A 17,216-nucleotide genomic window follows, 5' to 3' on the forward strand; every position below is an offset into this window, starting at 1 on the left:
GTGTTGATGGCATGAAATTTAAAATCAACTTATTTTTCCTTTAAAATTATACATTTTCTCAGTTTAAACATTTGATATGTCATCTATGTTGTATTCTGAATAAAATCTGAAACTTCCACATCATTGCATTCTGTTTTATTCACAATTTGTACAGTGTCCCAACTTGTTTGGAATCGGGTTTGTATTTTCTAGAATGGTACCTTTTGTTGAATGGAAAGGTCCAAATAGATTCATTGAACCATAAGGCGCTTTCACACAAGGTAGTTATAGGAACTATTCACACTGCCATTAAGAACTCTTAAGTGACGTAAGCCGGAAACAGCACAGATTTAGCAACTGGAAAATGGAGGACGCTGTGATCACAGCTGTGTATTTGTGGTGTGTTGTGGGATTTGTGATAACGGAGATGGAATGTAGATGTATAAGTTATGCGATGGAAAGATTAAAAAAGACATTTTTCATGTTTCGCTTAGTCCCTTCAAAGTCATGATAGCCGTTTCCTATTGTGAAGTAAAATGTATGTGTTTATACAACTTTTTAAAAATGACAGGTGCAGGTTTCATATGACATGTATTCGACCAATCAATGTAAACTTACATCACTGATAGTTCTTACTGTGCTGGGTTAGACCCTACTCTGAATTAGGAGATAATTTAGTTCCCCCAAAATATGTTTCTAGAACTAAATCAGTTTCCAATTCCTGTGTTGCGAACATGCCAAAAGTGGGTACTAAGTTCCTCCGGTGTGAAAGTCCCTATAAGGGCCAGTAAAGAACCTTTATTTTAAAGAGTGTATAGTCTCTAAATATAAGCTGAGATAGGAGAAAGTATAATACTGTTAATACTGAGAAAGTTAGTACTGTGAAATAATTACACACAAATAAATGGACTCATTTGGACTGCAATCTACCTGCAGTCCAACTCTGATCTTCTTGGTGAGTGCACCCTCAGGAAAGGAGGCCTGGACCTGAGGTATAGTCAAACTGGACAGGACGCCTCCCTCTGGACCCATCTGATTACTCTCCTGTTTGATCCGTGATACCACTGCAAAGTATTGTGGGAAGTCCTTTGTGATGATCCGGCAGATGCGCTTCTTCTCCAGATCAGATGAGCTGTCCAGCTCTATGGAGTACACCAGTACTATGTGAGTTTAGTTCAGGAAGTGTATACATAACATTTAAGCATTTTACAGGAGCAAACAGATTGTGAGTGATGTTTGCCTATGTCTAGTGTTGGTGTAAAATGTGTTGCTATGAGGTTGTAATGAATGTGTTGATTTCATTTCAACATGTTTGTGTACAATATATGCAATCACACTAAATTGTAGTATTTTGAGATACACCAATCAGGCATAACATTATAATCTAATATTGTCTACTGACCACTGTAGACCGGGAACACCAATCAAAAGCTGCAGTTTTGGAGATGCTTTGATAATGTTATGCCTGATCAGTGTATATCGTCATTATATCAGTCATTGGCTATCCTAGTTTCTAGATATTGCTATCAATACCATGTGCTCTTAAAAACTTACATCAGTCGAGCACACATTTACACTCACTAAAGGCCTTTCTGAATGCCATTATGTTGATTGGCAAGGTCAATAACAGTGTGGTTTTTAATAATCATAATTTTACCTTCATCCATGCCATTGAGGAGCTCATTGAGGTCTTCAGTTTTGCAGTCATAATGATGCTCCTTCCAGGTCTCACCGTTTTCGCTCCTGAGCATAATGAGCTCTCGCTCTTTCCCTCTCAATGAGCCAAAATGAGGGATCTCCACAATCACGGGGCTGTAAAAACACATCGCAGTCCTTTATCAGTGGAACTTCTCAGACTAATAAATGTGAGAGAGCACAAGAGACAAATGCTGCTGATGATTTTAGTAAATGGCAATGACGCACATTCATGGAACATTAGTGCAAAAGAGGGGCACTTGGCAAATGCATCTGATATTAATAAAGGTAAAGACTACTGGTTTCTGTTATGATCCCAAGGGTAAAGATGCAGAGATTAATTTAATAAGGTTTTAGTTTAGCAAATTCTTTTTTACCAAGCGTCACTGCTTCATGCTTTTGAAATTAAATCTTCCAAACACCAAGTAAGATGCAAAGTTAAGATGCACTGCACAAAATCTTTTTCTTAATCGGTATCTTTGTTTTGATGTTCCGTAAAATATCTGACCAGATAAATTCACTTTCAGACAAGTGTACTGCAAAATATATTTTTAGAAATCTTCAACCTGAATGTGATGTGACAGTTATGGTGAGTTAACATTAAAATAGATGTTCTTGGCTTGATTAAGGCTTAAAGGAAATTTGTAGAAATAGGTTCAATTATATTACAAAACAATATTTGCACTTTTGAAACAAGCATAACGAAAATTAAGCAAAACAATTGCCAATGGGATATTGGTTAAAAAAAAATCAAAGATCAGAATGCTAACAATCTTAGTGAAACCAATAACTGTGGTTTTATTTCAAACATTATATCAAGTAATATGTCCTTATTTCCCAGAGAAATTGCAAGGATTAATGTAGCTCAAATGGTAGTACATGGTGGTAATAATGCTGAGGTCAAGGATTTAAATTCCCAGGAAACACATATACTGACAGAATATATACCCTAACTGCACTCAGGTCAAATGAGTAAACGTAAGTTAATTGGTCCTAGATTATAAGTACGAAAAAAATCAAGGTGCAAAAGTGTAAATTATGTTAATTTTTTCATTTAAAAGAATCTTATTTAAAAAATTCACTTTTTATTTTAAGGCTAGTCTGTATGTTGTACTACAAATTTCAAGATGCAAATGATCAAAACAAGCAGATTTATTTTAGTTGAAGTCTTTACTGTAATTTTTTAATATTAAGTTACTTTTTAAACATTTAGGTTTAAGATCAATTAGTATTATGAGTCAGATCCCATTGGCAGATCCCATTGGCAGATATAGCAGCTCTTCCTATATTTCCCATTCAAGTGTGAGTTTTGCTTGTTTCAAGATAGGCATTTCTTGCAACTTGGGGCAATTATTAATAAAGAATATGTCAATCAAACTTATTTATTACAAAAAAAAAAACAACCTGTTTTTGCCAGTACATGGGAAATTAAATAGCTCATGTTACACAATGGATGAAAACAGTAACATCAGACAAACATGGAATCATGGAAGAAAAGATTTAATGTGTAGACAGAGAAGGTACCATGGGAAATTTCATGCCTGAAGGCCCCAGACTCAGACCCACTAGAACTATGAGTTAAACTGGGCGAAATTGACACTAATCGGTGTAATCCAAATGACCTTACCCTTAAAAAAACACACACAAAAAAACACTGATACCTTCTCTAAAAACTAAAAGGTCAAATGAAAATCTCTTAGCATAAAAAACACAGGGCTAAGGCAGCAGCCATGACTGCAGACACTCATGCTCACCAAGCACTGCATAACCAGCCCAAACAGCCAGTATGAGTCACTTTCAGCGATGTGTACATTCACTGAAAGCTAAAAGGAAAAGGTGTAGATGAACATAAAGGAGGAAACAATAGAAACATCAGCTATGGCGTCAATAAAAGTAGTAGTTGAAATCATGAAGTGCTGTGTCTTCACTAAACAGAAACTCCTACCCAGAAAATTTTGTTCCTCGTGGCCCGAGCTGCAGGATTCGGCTAATGTAGCTCTCACCCTCGCTAAGAGGGGGGAGGTTTCGAGGAAGATGGAGTTTACTGAATTATATCCATGCAGCATTTAGAGGAACAAAAAGGAGGAACAACTTGTCATTCCTGCAGGATGGGATGCTAGCCCTAGTGTTGTAATGTCTTAGTGAGCTATTACTCACTCTGTTCCAAGTACAGCGGCCTGTTCCAAAACCTAGTGAGCTTTCTTACATCTACTATGCGCCCAAAATGAAATAAATGAGTTATTTGGGACACTCATAAGCAACAACTCATTCAAATAGCACACAGGAGACTTTCAAAATTTCAGCAGAGTTTGCCGTTAGCCTGCTGCAAAGCTAACAGCGTGGCACTCCAATAAACAAAAACACATAAACACACAAATATTGCTGGGTAAAATAGCATATTTTAATTAGATTGGACTGTTTGTCAATTAATACTGAATGATCTAGCTTTGTCTGCCATCTCACAGTGTATTATAGGTCTGTATTGTTCATGATGAAGCACATATATTTTGGCCGAAAAGTAGAAGTGTAAGAATGTAGTACAATCACTTTGCCAATTTTTTTTCTCTCCAAAGTTCTATATCTGGAACATGCCTATGACACCTTAAGGTAGGACACTGCCGGCAAAATGTTTTTTTTTTTTTTTTTTTTTTTTTGCATGCACTGAGTCCGAAACTCCTGCTGAAAGAATTTTCTGATTTATGAAGTGATAAAAACGATATTCTAAACAGTTAACTTTAATATGTCACCAAAATGAAACAAGAATTTGGAATGTTACTTTATCCAATGTTCAAATTTCTGTTCTAAAAATATATTGAAAATATTACTATTATTCCTTGTTGGCAGAGGCTATTTACACTAACTCCGCCCACTGACGTCTGGTTGGTGTAGAATTATTAAAATTATTGAATCTGCTGAATTGCCGAACTCACTCTAATCCCTTTTCCCATCACATATCAGATTGGAAAGGTATTTATTTTCAATCAAAATAGATTTAAATGAATATAATAATGTTGTTATTGCATAACATTAAATGTACAACAACACTGAGATGCAAATAGTATCTGCCACTATTTATAAGTTGCATCTAACTATTATTTACACTTATTGCAACAGAAATTCTGCTATTTTTACATAGTGTAAATAGAATCTAGCTGCTATTTTCATTTTCACAAATAGCAGCTACCTTAAAAATGTTTCAGAAAACTTTTTGTACTGTGCTAAATCAACAGTGGGAAGTATGGTGATATCTATTTTTTTCACATTTTACTTTATTCACCAGTGGGGTCTTGCCCTAAAATGCTGTCATGTGGGCAACTCACCAGGTTCTGGAACAGAGCCATTATTGTGTAATTTTAAAACACTTATTACTAAAATGGTGGAGCTCTTTCAGCAGTCCTCAAGATATTTACTGGGGAAATTTGACGACCTGCAGGATGTCATTGTAGGAAATAGAGTAAAGGAAAGGGTAAAGTCAAGGTACATCCCTGAATCAGTGTCAAGTACCAGAGCTTTGGCATGACAACAATGGTAGGCAAAGCCGCTCTGTGTCACTGCTGAAACACTTCACCGACACACACTACCAAACACAGAAGATGATTTCCATGGAAATGATAAGGAAAAGCTGGTGTAAAATGAGCAGGAAGGTGAAACCTACCCCAGAAACTGAGCCCCCGCTGGGCCCACCTCCACCAGCCTGCTCGCCAGCCCTTCTCCCTCCACCATGGGTGGCAGGGATGCCAGCTTGTGTCTTTTGACCAGGCGGCACGTGATACGTGTTGGCGCGGTGCACTTGCGGGGTGGGATGATGATGCGCATGCCATTGTGGCGACTTCCCCGCATGGAACCGCCGCGGGCGTCCACCATGAAGCTCACCAAAAACCTGCAGGAGGAAAACGACCCGGTAAGAAAAGATAAAGAGAGACTCAGCAGAGTTGAGTTGTCGCATGCTGTGATAAAAACACACTCGCAAACACATTTCAGAGAGAAAATCAAAGAAGAGGATGTGATCTTGGATCAATCCATGCACCTGGTGAGAAGTTAGTGAGGTAGAGAATGTTGATAGGATATTTAAACATTGTACTAACAAAGACAGCTAAAATTAGTTTACTGTAAAATATCAGAATTCAACCAAACTGTTAAGGTGTCACAATCTAAACCTTGTATTATTAATGGCTGTCTTCAGTCAGTTGTGTTGTATTAACATTCATTATTGCTATACCGAAATCACAAAAATAACACTGAATGAAAAATGTTTTATGTTATATAGATCCAATTTTTTATAAAAATCTAAATATATAAAAATTGTCAAGAACATGTCCTGGTCACTGTTCATTCAAATCTCAAAGAAATTATAAGAAATAAAAATTTTACAAATGCAAATGAAACCTAATTTTACACTGAAGAAGTGAGAACAGCAAAGACAGGGAGGAAAAACTGTGATCACATGATCAACTGTCACCTGTTGTCGTACTGAAATAGTGAGGGAGAAACACTGCAAAGAAACAAGCGGAAATGTGGAACAGGGCAGAAAAAAATCATAAGCACAAACACAGTAACACTCCTTTATGAGGTCTCAATTATTATAAAATACATGGAAGATCAGGAAGGTATCTGGAAATATGAACTATTTCCCCACCAAAAAACAGATTTTTAGGCTCTTTGTGAGAAAATGCTTCCTGCCAAACATCGCATTTTCTGGGTTTCCGAGTTTTCACTGTTATACCCTAAGCCTAAGGGGCGCAATGGCACGTCTTCTGAAGAAAAACTGAATCTCCTGATTTAAGCACATGCGAAGAAGTTGCAGAAACAAGCGATATCACATCATCCTATGCATACATAAAATAATGCGATTAAACATTAAACACCATATAAATCAAATCTGCCTAATGATTCTGAATCTGGTTTGATCATCATTCTGTATCTGATTCAGATGTAGTATTTGACAAAAGTGTGATTTTCTCAGCGTTTTGCTCAAAATGTTGCTTTTTTTAATGAAACTTACCCATATTTATGTGTTGATAAAAAAAAGAATACATGAAGCTAGAATAAAACGTTGTTTTTTGTTGTTGTTTAAAAAGCAAAGGGTCTGTTCTTTCTTTTGTTAAGTTACATTACAACAAAATATTCTCTGGGCCATGACATTTTTGTGAAAATGATCAAAAACACTGCCAGTGGCTGGCTTTTTTTTAACGCTGGTGGGGAAAGAGTTAAGGTCATAAAAGAATAAACAATAATGAGAAAATATGAGTGGTGCTTGCCAATTTAAATCTACGCATCAGGAAGTATAGGTAGTTGCTAGGCTGTGCTGGGTGGTTGCTAGGTAGTTGCCTACTGGTCCAATTCTATATCATATTCTGGTCCCTAGGAACGGATCCCTCATTCAAAGTTCTCGCACAAAAACCTGTCACTGAGGCGTATACTAATATAGGTATTTAGATTTAGAAGTGTACAAGTTCGAATCATCTGCAGTACAGTATACATAGAGGGCAGTACTGAGTCGTGTCATTTACAGGACATTCGCTCAGAACGATAGAAGAAGTATCAGATTTGTCTTTTAAAACAATGTAACACAATTGTGACGTCGCAACTCGCAACGCTTGCACTTTAAATTTAAGTGATCATGGGCTCAGGGTGTTCCATTTAGGCCCTGTCCCAAATGGCACCCTAAATCCTTACGGTCTTCCTCTGAGTTCGCACTTTCACAACGTAATGCTGCTTTGACTGCCGGGTAGAAGTCCTCTGTGTAGCTCGCAAACTTGTGGGCTCAACCGAAGTGCGCATCGAGGGAGCATAGCAGCTGCAAAGGGGGCGCTCAAGAGCACCCTTCTTTAAGCTTAAATGACGAATCGTACACCCTACGGTCTTATGGACTTAACGGACACGAGTACGCAACAGCCATTGTAAGTCCACAAGACCGAAAGTACAATGAAGTGTGCCATTTGGGACAGGGCCTTAATCCCACTCCAACAGTTCCGCCAATGCAAGTAATGAAGTACATCTGAGTGAATGAGATGGAGGGAAGTTAGCGAGGGAGGGGCATAAATAAAGTGGACTTAAACATAGCCAGGGCTGCATGTGGATATTCACGGAAATGACATCACGCAGACAAAGCACGGACCTTTGCAGAACGCAGACAGCCAAAGTATACTTTGGGATATAGGCGTAAATAAGGTAAATACTATACCACCGCAGTGACATCTTATGTAGTTTTTGCACCTTTTTCTTCTGAGATTTTATGTACTGTATATGTCAACAACAAAAAGTTTAGTTTTACTAAATACTACTTTATACCTTTATTCTTTTAAATAAGGTGTCATTCACACTCAAGATTAATACTTTGGGATAATGGTTTTATTCAAATCCCAAACCCTAAGTTTATAGTAATGTGCTGGCCTTACCCTGAATGGACGGGGCTGGAGACCAGGTTCACGTTGTCCAGAGTGTCCGGTGTCCAGCTATAGCGTCTCATTGATTCTGTGTTGTAATCTTTTGCTAAAGCCAGGTGCTGAAACACAAAACATGCTTGTTTAGAACTAAACAAACTACTCATGTTTCCATTCACTGCGGTTCTGTGGTGAACCGTGACTTTCACAATGCTCTCATATGAGACTGAGGCTCTACTCTCTGCAATTTACAACTCAACCGTACAATTATCACCTCATCTTGTGGTTGATGATGACAATGACAATCAATAAAACAACATGCAGGAGCATTATTTGTGAGAAAATCCTTGATGCAAGACCAAAACAGCCAAAACAATGTGAAAAGCTAAGCTGTAAAAATACAACTGAGACAGAAATGGATGAGAACCCAGGAAGAATCTGGCTTAAAGAGCAGAACATAAAAGAACAACAACAAATGTATCTTGCCGAGCAAATCTCATGTTTGCCTGCATTGGTTTGTAAGATAAGAAACAATGCAGAATTCCTCGATGTATTTTATACCTTATAATGAGAGTCAACAAGGGTGGGTATGTCTCTACAGACCCCCTGAAGCATTTGAAGAGAAGAGACAGATTCTGAATCACTTCAAATTCACTGATCAACAGTGACAGACAAAATGAAGATCCTTTCTCTGGTTATAAAGTGGAATTTTCGCTATATTAATTTCTACAATGAAGTCTATCTTTTTTGGCCCACCTCTCAATATATTTGCATACTTATTTCTGGCCTTTGATGTGCTATGTATTTTTGGTTTAATAAACTTCATAGAAATCTCCTATGGACTTATATTGTTAGAATGTTAATCATTCCAAATATAACATACTGTAGGTTGAAGGTTAAAAGTGAACTGTATAAATTTTAGTGGCATCTAGTGGTGAGGTTGCAAATTGCAACTGCTCACCCCTCCCTTTGAAGCACAGAGAGAAACTACGGTGGCCGACAAAGGTCAAAGATGTCATCGTCTAAGATAGAGAGTATCTAGTGCTATATGGGCCAACTTTTCTAAAGAATGCTTTCAGCACCTTGTTGAATCAATGCCCCATAGAATCAAGGCAGTTCTGAAGGCGAAACTTGGTCAAACACAGAATTAGTGTGGTGTTCCTAATTATCCGTTAGGTGAGTGTATATTATATTCCCTTTCTGTCAATAGATCCTCCTTAATATTACACACTGCACCTTTAAGTGTGCTTAATTTGACTGAATGTGCACTTCACTGACATGTACTGTAAAACTTAAAAGTATATTTTTGAAAACGAAAGTCTTACGGGTTTGGAGAGAACATTATGGTCTGGGTGATTTTAATTGTTCAAATTCACAACTTCCACATGATATAAAGACTCAAAAACAACTCAACTGACGGGCATCACAGAATCTGAGAACTCAAGGAGAAAGAGGGCATACCTTGTCCTTGGCAGGAGCCAGGATCTCTTCGATCATCATGCTGTCACGGGCGAAGGAGCTCCGGTTGAGTGTGTTGGACCTATCCGAACTGAAGGAGCGCAGGCTGTTGGCATTTATATTAATACCATACAGTGCGGGGGAGTGACAGTGAAATACACGCAAAACACACAGACACACAAACACACAAAACACAAAACAAAAACACTCATTATTGCATGCAACTTCCAGGGAAATTGATGCACAATAGCCTAAACAAGGATCAAGAGAGACATTTGTAGTGGTGTGATGGTTTAGTCATTAAGAGAAAACAGGAGAAAGGCTGTCTAGAGATGAATTGACAGATGTGAAGCATCCTAAATGATACCCTGGTGAATATTTGTTATGACTTAATTTTGAATGACTTAATGAATGAGACAAACTCGAAGCATGATAGCTTTTAAATATTAAGCAAACTGATCCTTCCCTAAAGCACGATTTTAAATGTTACTGACCAATCCTTCCACAGCTGTAGTTCATTTACACATTATCAGGCAAACTTTTGCTCTTTTCTAATCTAAATCTAAGGAGGATCTGCATGTTCGGGAAGTTTAAAACAGAATTTTACAGAAATTAACTTGTGAAAATGTTATTGCCAAATAACTTCTAATAGTTGAGACATATTAAACATGGTTCTTTTTTCTTTACAAATCTTTAAATACATCTTAAAAAGTTGATGCCATGAATTGAACTGCCCTTATTCCCAAATAAACACACTGAGCCTCAGTAAGAACACCTACATTTGCTTAAAAGTTAATTAAATACTTCTCATTTAACATAATTTCATTTATGCATTGATTCATGCCGCTGTGTTGACACTAAGAATGCACAGATGTTTAAAATTCCAGCCAATAAAATAAAATTCATAATTTTAATAATATTTTTATAATCTAAATGGCTGGTACTAAAATTCTTTATTATTTTGTGTAGAAAATATTTCATGTGAATTGAACTTAACATCTTAATATTAATATCTTTAAAATATTACTTTTAGACATTTAAAGTGAATTTAAGCATTGACATCAAAATGTACATAAACATTTATATTTTCTTTGAGATTTGCAAAAAAAATTTACTTAAAGGTGTTATAAATTAAATTTAACTAAGTTTTTTAACTTTGACTTTTAAAGGCCCACTGAAGTGCCTTGAAACGCGCTGCATTATTCAATGTGTTGATGTAATTTCCCCTGAAACGGCTTCAGCTGTTAGCAGCTCCTCCCCTTTTTTGAAACGGCCAAAAGCGTTTCGTTAATACACAGTTCGACTAGAGCGCAAGAGCGGACTTTTCTGTTTGGTAAAGCCAGTTTCCTCTAACCGTTTATCCTCATAATCTCCTACATATCACTTTGAAATGCAGCATTATGTGCAGAATTTAAATGGGACGATATGTTTGTTGTCAGCGCCGACTCGCGCATATGATCCGCGCTGCGCTCTTGTGTCTGTAGTCTAAATTTAGACTAGAGCCGTTGGGGTGTGTGCGCTGCTGTGGTGCATGAAACTAACGTGAAAACAGACTTAATTCGCCTCAAATGAAAGTATATTTACACTGAATAGTTTCCTATCACATATATAATGCACTATGTGCCTATCACCATGTAGAAATTAGTAAATGTGTGTTAACAACTGACCAATTTCAGCAGCAGCTTCAGCAGTGTAGGGGGCGGGCTTTAGATTCTAGAGAGCATTTTGATTGGACAGAACATTTGAGGAGAAAGTGAAGTCTGCGATGATGTCACCTTAAAAAAACTTAAATTTTGATTTCAGTGGACCTTTAAAGCTGCAGTCCGTAACTTTTTGCACTCTAGTGGCTAATAAACAGAATTGCATGCATCTTGCGGAAGAACATTGCAGCCGGAGCTACTTTTCTCTGTTTATGTCTTTAGCGGATCACGCAGGGACTGTGCTCCTCCGCAGTGGTACCTACCAGTCTGGCCTTAAATAGTCCCAATATAAATACTTATTATACGTGTACCATAATGATTCAGGGTAAGACAAAAACACGGTTTAGAAAATGGATTCATGTTGTACAGTCTCATTATATAATTTTTGTAAATCTTGAACACAAAAAAGTTACGGACAGCAGCTTTAAGCATTAGATAAACTAAACGCAAAAAATACAGGGATATGAGCACAATTATATGCAATAGACAGATTACAGTAAATAAAATATTAAAACTTACTGCAAAAAGTTTTATTTCTTCAAAGTATGACCGATTATGATAATTTGCAATGTTGCAATCCATTCAGGCATATATAATAATAATAATAATAATAATAATAATAATAATAATAATAATAATAATCATAATAATAATAATAATAATATATGATCAATTTTCACTGCTCTTTGAGCACATTTTACTGAAGATTACTGTTTGTGGAAACTTATAATTCATATGGGATATTTTGTAAAGTTGTTTGAGAGTAATAGTTATCAAGCTAGCAATTGGACAATTATATAAAAGTGTACCAGAGCTAAAACAGATCTGGAAGTTGGTTAATGTATAATTTTTTACTTTAGCCTTCATTTCTATTTACAGTAAGGCCAGGTGCATTAATGCAGGCTGAGCTAACACGCACATGCTCTTTCCTAAGGCTGTGCCCAATCAGAAATCAATATGATGTGGCGGTTCTCATATTCGGTTCTCAGTTCACAGCAAAACCTGGCACTGCCTGGCTACCAGAGGAGAATCGCTTACTGATGAACATGTACTGCGGTCTGGGAGTGTGCTGATTTAAATGGATGAGATTTGATTCAGCTGATGAAACTTCATGCATCCCTGGAAGCTACATTGAGAAACTATTTGGCACAGTAACTGGACTCAAAGGGACAAAAACTGAAATGTTTACGACAGTCAAACCTGAGAATAAAAAAAGGGGGAAAAACTTGACAAATCAGGTTCACACACCAAACTGTCAACATAAACCTAAAATTGAAAACCATGAAAACCAATTGAAACCATAGTCCACGGACAACAAGAATGTGTATTCTTCATCAAAATAAAAACAATGTTCAAAGCACAGTACACAACAATGGTTTCAAAATGACTCGGGATAAGGGGTGGAAAGGGTCGGAAGCATCATGCCCTCTTACCTGACTTTAGGACTATGGTGAGAGTTTAGAATGGAAGAGGAAGAACAGAGGAAATTGAAGGCAACAAATCAGAATTGCAGTGGTTGAATGAGACAGGCTCTTATGTCTGGTGTTGCATTGTGCTATATTCTCACACACACTAATTAACTGCGAATTACACTCCCCTTAACTTTTGAATCCATTCGAATGTTATCTTATAAAGAAAAGAACAAAGATGCCTGGAAAGGTGGTATCCCTTATACAAGGATAGAGCCTCCGCTCAGTTTTGGAGCATCACTTTCCCAACACTTGTGTGGGAAAGCTTTATGATCATAATGTTTATGGTGTTGCTATAGTGATAGGATGATAATTCATTTATTTATTCATTTATTGGTTTGCATTTGGCCTTTTTTAACACTTGAGTTTAACTGAGCCTTGAGAGTTTGTAGATGTTTAAGAGGATGTTGGGTTAACCTTGATTTATTGCAATATTGAGGTGCTCAGTTTTATTCCGATTTCAGAAAATATTTGTGATTGTTCTCTAAAATTCAACTGTTTCAGGGTTATTTTTTTTTTGTACGTGTATTTTTTTTTTTTTAACATGTCTCTAAGGTGTTGAGGACTAGTGCATCTTTGAGCCATCATTCAGTATGAGTAAAATACTTAAGTACTGTTAAAATCAGAATGTTAAAATTATGTTCAAATATGTCACTGCCATTGTTTTGACTCAAGATTCACACAGTAATGTTTTTTTTTCTAAGGCACATTTATAAAAGATACTTGAATGGCTTAAACTAAGGCCAAATCCTGACTTCATCTAAGCTCTGACTTTTACTCAAGTCGTATTGGAATTGGTGACTATTGGAGTCATTTTTGTTTTGAGGTATCTGTACTTTTACTCAAATATGGTTTTTAGGTACTCTTTCCATCTCTGTAAAATTGGAGAAAATAATTAAATATGAAAAGATATATGCTTTTATATAATAACATTAAGTCATCAGATAAAAGGTGTCCTCTCTGTGACAAATGCTTAAGGTAGTTATTGAACATGGTCATCATTTTCTGTTACGAAGCTTGCATGTAGTTTAGAGTCTCACTCAACCCTTTCGATTATCGAACGCTGTCAAACTTGTGTGTGTTGGAGGGAAAATACCCTGGAGCTAGTTACATGTAGGTTAAACATTAGCTATGGCCTTCTCACTCAACAGCACATGCTACTGAATCAAAAGATGACAGCAGGCGTCAACACACAATGCAAATAAAGAGCCCACAGCCTTCAGATAAGACAGGAATCAGGAAATAACAGCTGGGTAATGCAACCAGGAATACTATCCATTCATAATGAAACCAGCTCATTTACATTATGCCGAGTTAAAGTGAATGTTCTTTAAAACAGCTAATTTTGTGATTACAGAGAAAAAGAAAGTCATAAGGGTTTAGAACAACACGAGGACAAGGACAATGTCTTCTCTTATCTTATGTGAACTGTTAACCTAGTCCAATAGTCTACATGTGAACCCGTTATGTTTACTAGTTCCTAACTATATTTTTAGAAATGTGTACTGATTCCAATAAAACTTACAGCATGCTTCCAAGAGATATGATAGTATGGGGTTTGAACCTACAACATTTCACACTCAAAAAAGGCCTACATTTAATATTTATGTATTTGAATTGCATATAAATTTCCATTAAACAGTTTTGACATAATGTAATAAACTTAATGTGACTCATATTTGTCAGTCATACATAAAACAGGTAAGATTTCCCCCAAAAAATCATGGCATAGTAAATTATTAACTATTTGCATCTATTTGACCTCATTTACGTTATCATATTTCCAAAATGCATTTATTCAGATTGCTTAGAATCAACATAAATCTGTTCATTGTGAAAACAATTAAATTTAGTCTGTTAAAATGTTTGAATGTGGTTAAAATTTGGCTAGTGTGGACAATATTCAATAAGTTAAAATTGGATTATTGATGATAACGAAAAATGTATAAATATATTCCTGCTGGTTATTGTGCATTTAAAACAGATTCAAGGGCTTTTCACACAGCGCTTAACCCCCAGGTTAACATTGTACTAATCCATGCATTTAACCCTGGGTAAAGGAACGTTAAACACTTGTAATTTAGATGTGGGGTTAGCAACGCTTTTCACACGGGGTCAGAAACCGTCTCGGGTTATGTATATAACCCTTGTTCCCTGAGAGGGAACGAGCACTGCGTCGAAACGACGAATTAGGGAGCATCCCCAATTCGTCGTTTCGATGCAGTGCGAAGTTCCCTCGATATAGGGAACGATATAGTAAAAAGTCCCGGCCGAAACATCTTCCCTCACATCTCCCTATTGACAGAAATGAGAGAGTGAGGGGGAGGTGTGAGGAAAGATGTTTTGGCCGGGACTTTTTACTGCGCCGAGTCGAAGTACTCTCAGAAGTGCTAATCCGCCATACATTATAGTTCTCCTTTTTACTCCGATTAGAGAAGTACCACGTTTTATTTTGGCACCATACTTGATCGTTCAACTATTCGTGTAACTGTATTTAAATAGGGGAAACGTGGAGGTGTTTGGTACTTCTAACTTGATCTCTGTTTGGTACCATAGTGAATGAACTGGGCTTGGTGGGCTAAGCTAAATGCTATCAGATCGTCACCGCGCGTCAGAGAGATTAAGTGCACGCACTGAGACGAGAGAGGGATGTATCAACTCGTTTTAGTTAAGGGAATAACATAGTTTAATATGAAAAAGCGGTGACGTATCCCTTTAAGACTAGATGCTTATCAAAAGCCAATCGTGTGCATTCACATACTTTGGATCATCTGCGTATTGTATAAAAAGTGATTTCAGCTGTGACAGAAAATGTGACCTCATTCTTACCTTATAGTCTGATACATTTTATAGTACAGTCGGCAATATATACTATATTACCAAAAGTATTTGGACACCCCTCCAAATCAATGAATTCAGGTGTTCCAATCACTTCCATGGCCACAGGTGTTTAAAATAAAGCACCTAGGCATGTGGATGCGTCTACAAACATCTGTGAAAGAATGGGTCGCCCTCAGGAGCTTATTGAATTCAAGCATAGTAATGTGATGCCGCATTGCCACCTGTGCAATAAGTCTATTCGTGAAATTTCCTCACTACTAAATATTACATTCTCAACTGTTAGTGGGTTTATAACGAAGTGGAAGCAATTTGGAACAAAAGCAACTCAGCCACGAAGTGGTAGGCCACGTAAAAACATCACAGAGCGGGGTCAGCACATGCTGAGGTGCACAGTGCCCAGAAGTCGCCAACTTTCTGCAGAGTCAGTAGCAACAGACCTCAAAATTCGTGTGGCCTTCAGATTAGCTTGAAAACAGTGTGTAAAGAGCTTCATGGAATGGGTTTCCATGGCCAAGCAGCTGCATCCAAGCCTTACATCAGTGAAAGGCAAAGTGCCGGGTGTTGTGGTGCAAAGCACACCACCACTGGACTCTAGAGTGTTCTCTGGAATGACAAATCACGCTTCTCTGTCTGGCAATCCAATGGACAAGTCTGGGTTTGGCGGTTGCCAGGAGAACGGTAAAGTTTAGTGGAAGGGGGATTATGTTGTGTTGTTGGTTTTCAGGGGCTGGGCTTGACCCCGGCCCCTTAGTACCAGTGAAAGGAACTCTTAATGCTTCACCATTGCAAGACATTTTGGACAATTTCATGCTCCCGACTTCGTGGGAACCTCACAAATGCGCTTCTAGAAGAATGGTCAAACATTTCCATAAACACACACCTATACCTTGTGGAATGGTGGGACAACTCCATATTAAACTCTACGGATTAAGACTGGGAAACTTAACATCTATGGGCAATTTTAACTCTCCAATTCACCTAATTTGCATGACTTTGGATTGTGGGAGAGCCAGTTGACACAGGGTTAATAATTAGTGTGAAAAGCCCATAACATTTTTTAGTACCTTTACAGAACTGTTCTGTAACAACAGATCTGTTTCCTACCCATTTCATTTCTGACAAACATGCAAGAGTGGATAGAAATTTGCAATTCAAACATAAATCTTACATTTACAGTAGGCCTAAATATTTTTTGAAGCGCAGTAAGACCTACAGCTTTGCATAGTGTGTGTTTTGCTGAAAACAGTAAATGATGAGGTGTAATTTTCATAAATAAAAAACTGTTTAGACGACAAATTCTGCATGTGCTGAAAGTTTTTTACCTCGCAGTGCGGGCTCCAACACTGAATCCCACGTATCCCTCTTGCGGCAGAGAGTCGTCTCCGAGCTCACGCAGGTCTTGCGGTCCCAGGTACTTGTCCGTGTCTCCTGTCATCGCATCCTCACCTATCAGCAAAAGAAAGAATGACTACACCCTTCAGAGAAAAAGACACTCTTTACAGCAACACTGACCCTTTAAAGTCAACATGAATGGCATTCAAATCGCATTTTCCAAATTTTCTCTGGAAATAATGTAAACTGATGAATCAGAGGCAATAAGACCAGGATCAAAGTGAATAAGGAAGGTTTGGATTTCATGTTGGCGTTAAGAATGAATGGCTGGATCAGACCAAAATGCCCCCCCACAATCC

At 37.4% G+C, this 17,216-nt stretch overlaps 1 protein-coding gene across 1 annotated transcript in view; it reads right to left on the reverse strand.

Moving 5' to 3' along the window:
- The window catches only part of ank3b (ankyrin 3b), a 160,738-nt gene that overhangs the window by 27,740 nt on the left and 115,782 nt on the right, over positions 1-17,216 (reverse strand). Inside the window, exons 25-32 of the mRNA XM_067429868.1 lie at positions 16,848-16,971; positions 9,519-9,621; positions 8,619-8,663; positions 8,073-8,179; positions 6,134-6,166; positions 5,330-5,554; positions 1,637-1,791; positions 910-1,121 (exon numbers count right to left, since the gene is read on the reverse strand). Coding sequence (XP_067285969.1) covers positions 910-1,121; positions 1,637-1,791; positions 5,330-5,554; positions 6,134-6,166; positions 8,073-8,179; positions 8,619-8,663; positions 9,519-9,621; positions 16,848-16,971 — 1,004 coding nt within the window. The remainder of the gene's footprint in view (positions 1-909; positions 1,122-1,636; positions 1,792-5,329; positions 5,555-6,133; positions 6,167-8,072; positions 8,180-8,618; positions 8,664-9,518; positions 9,622-16,847; positions 16,972-17,216) is intronic.

Source organism: Pseudorasbora parva, chromosome 21 (assembly GCF_024679245.1).
Source record: "Pseudorasbora parva isolate DD20220531a chromosome 21, ASM2467924v1, whole genome shotgun sequence".
In the NCBI taxonomy this organism is placed as follows: domain Eukaryota; kingdom Metazoa; phylum Chordata; class Actinopteri; order Cypriniformes; family Gobionidae; genus Pseudorasbora; species Pseudorasbora parva.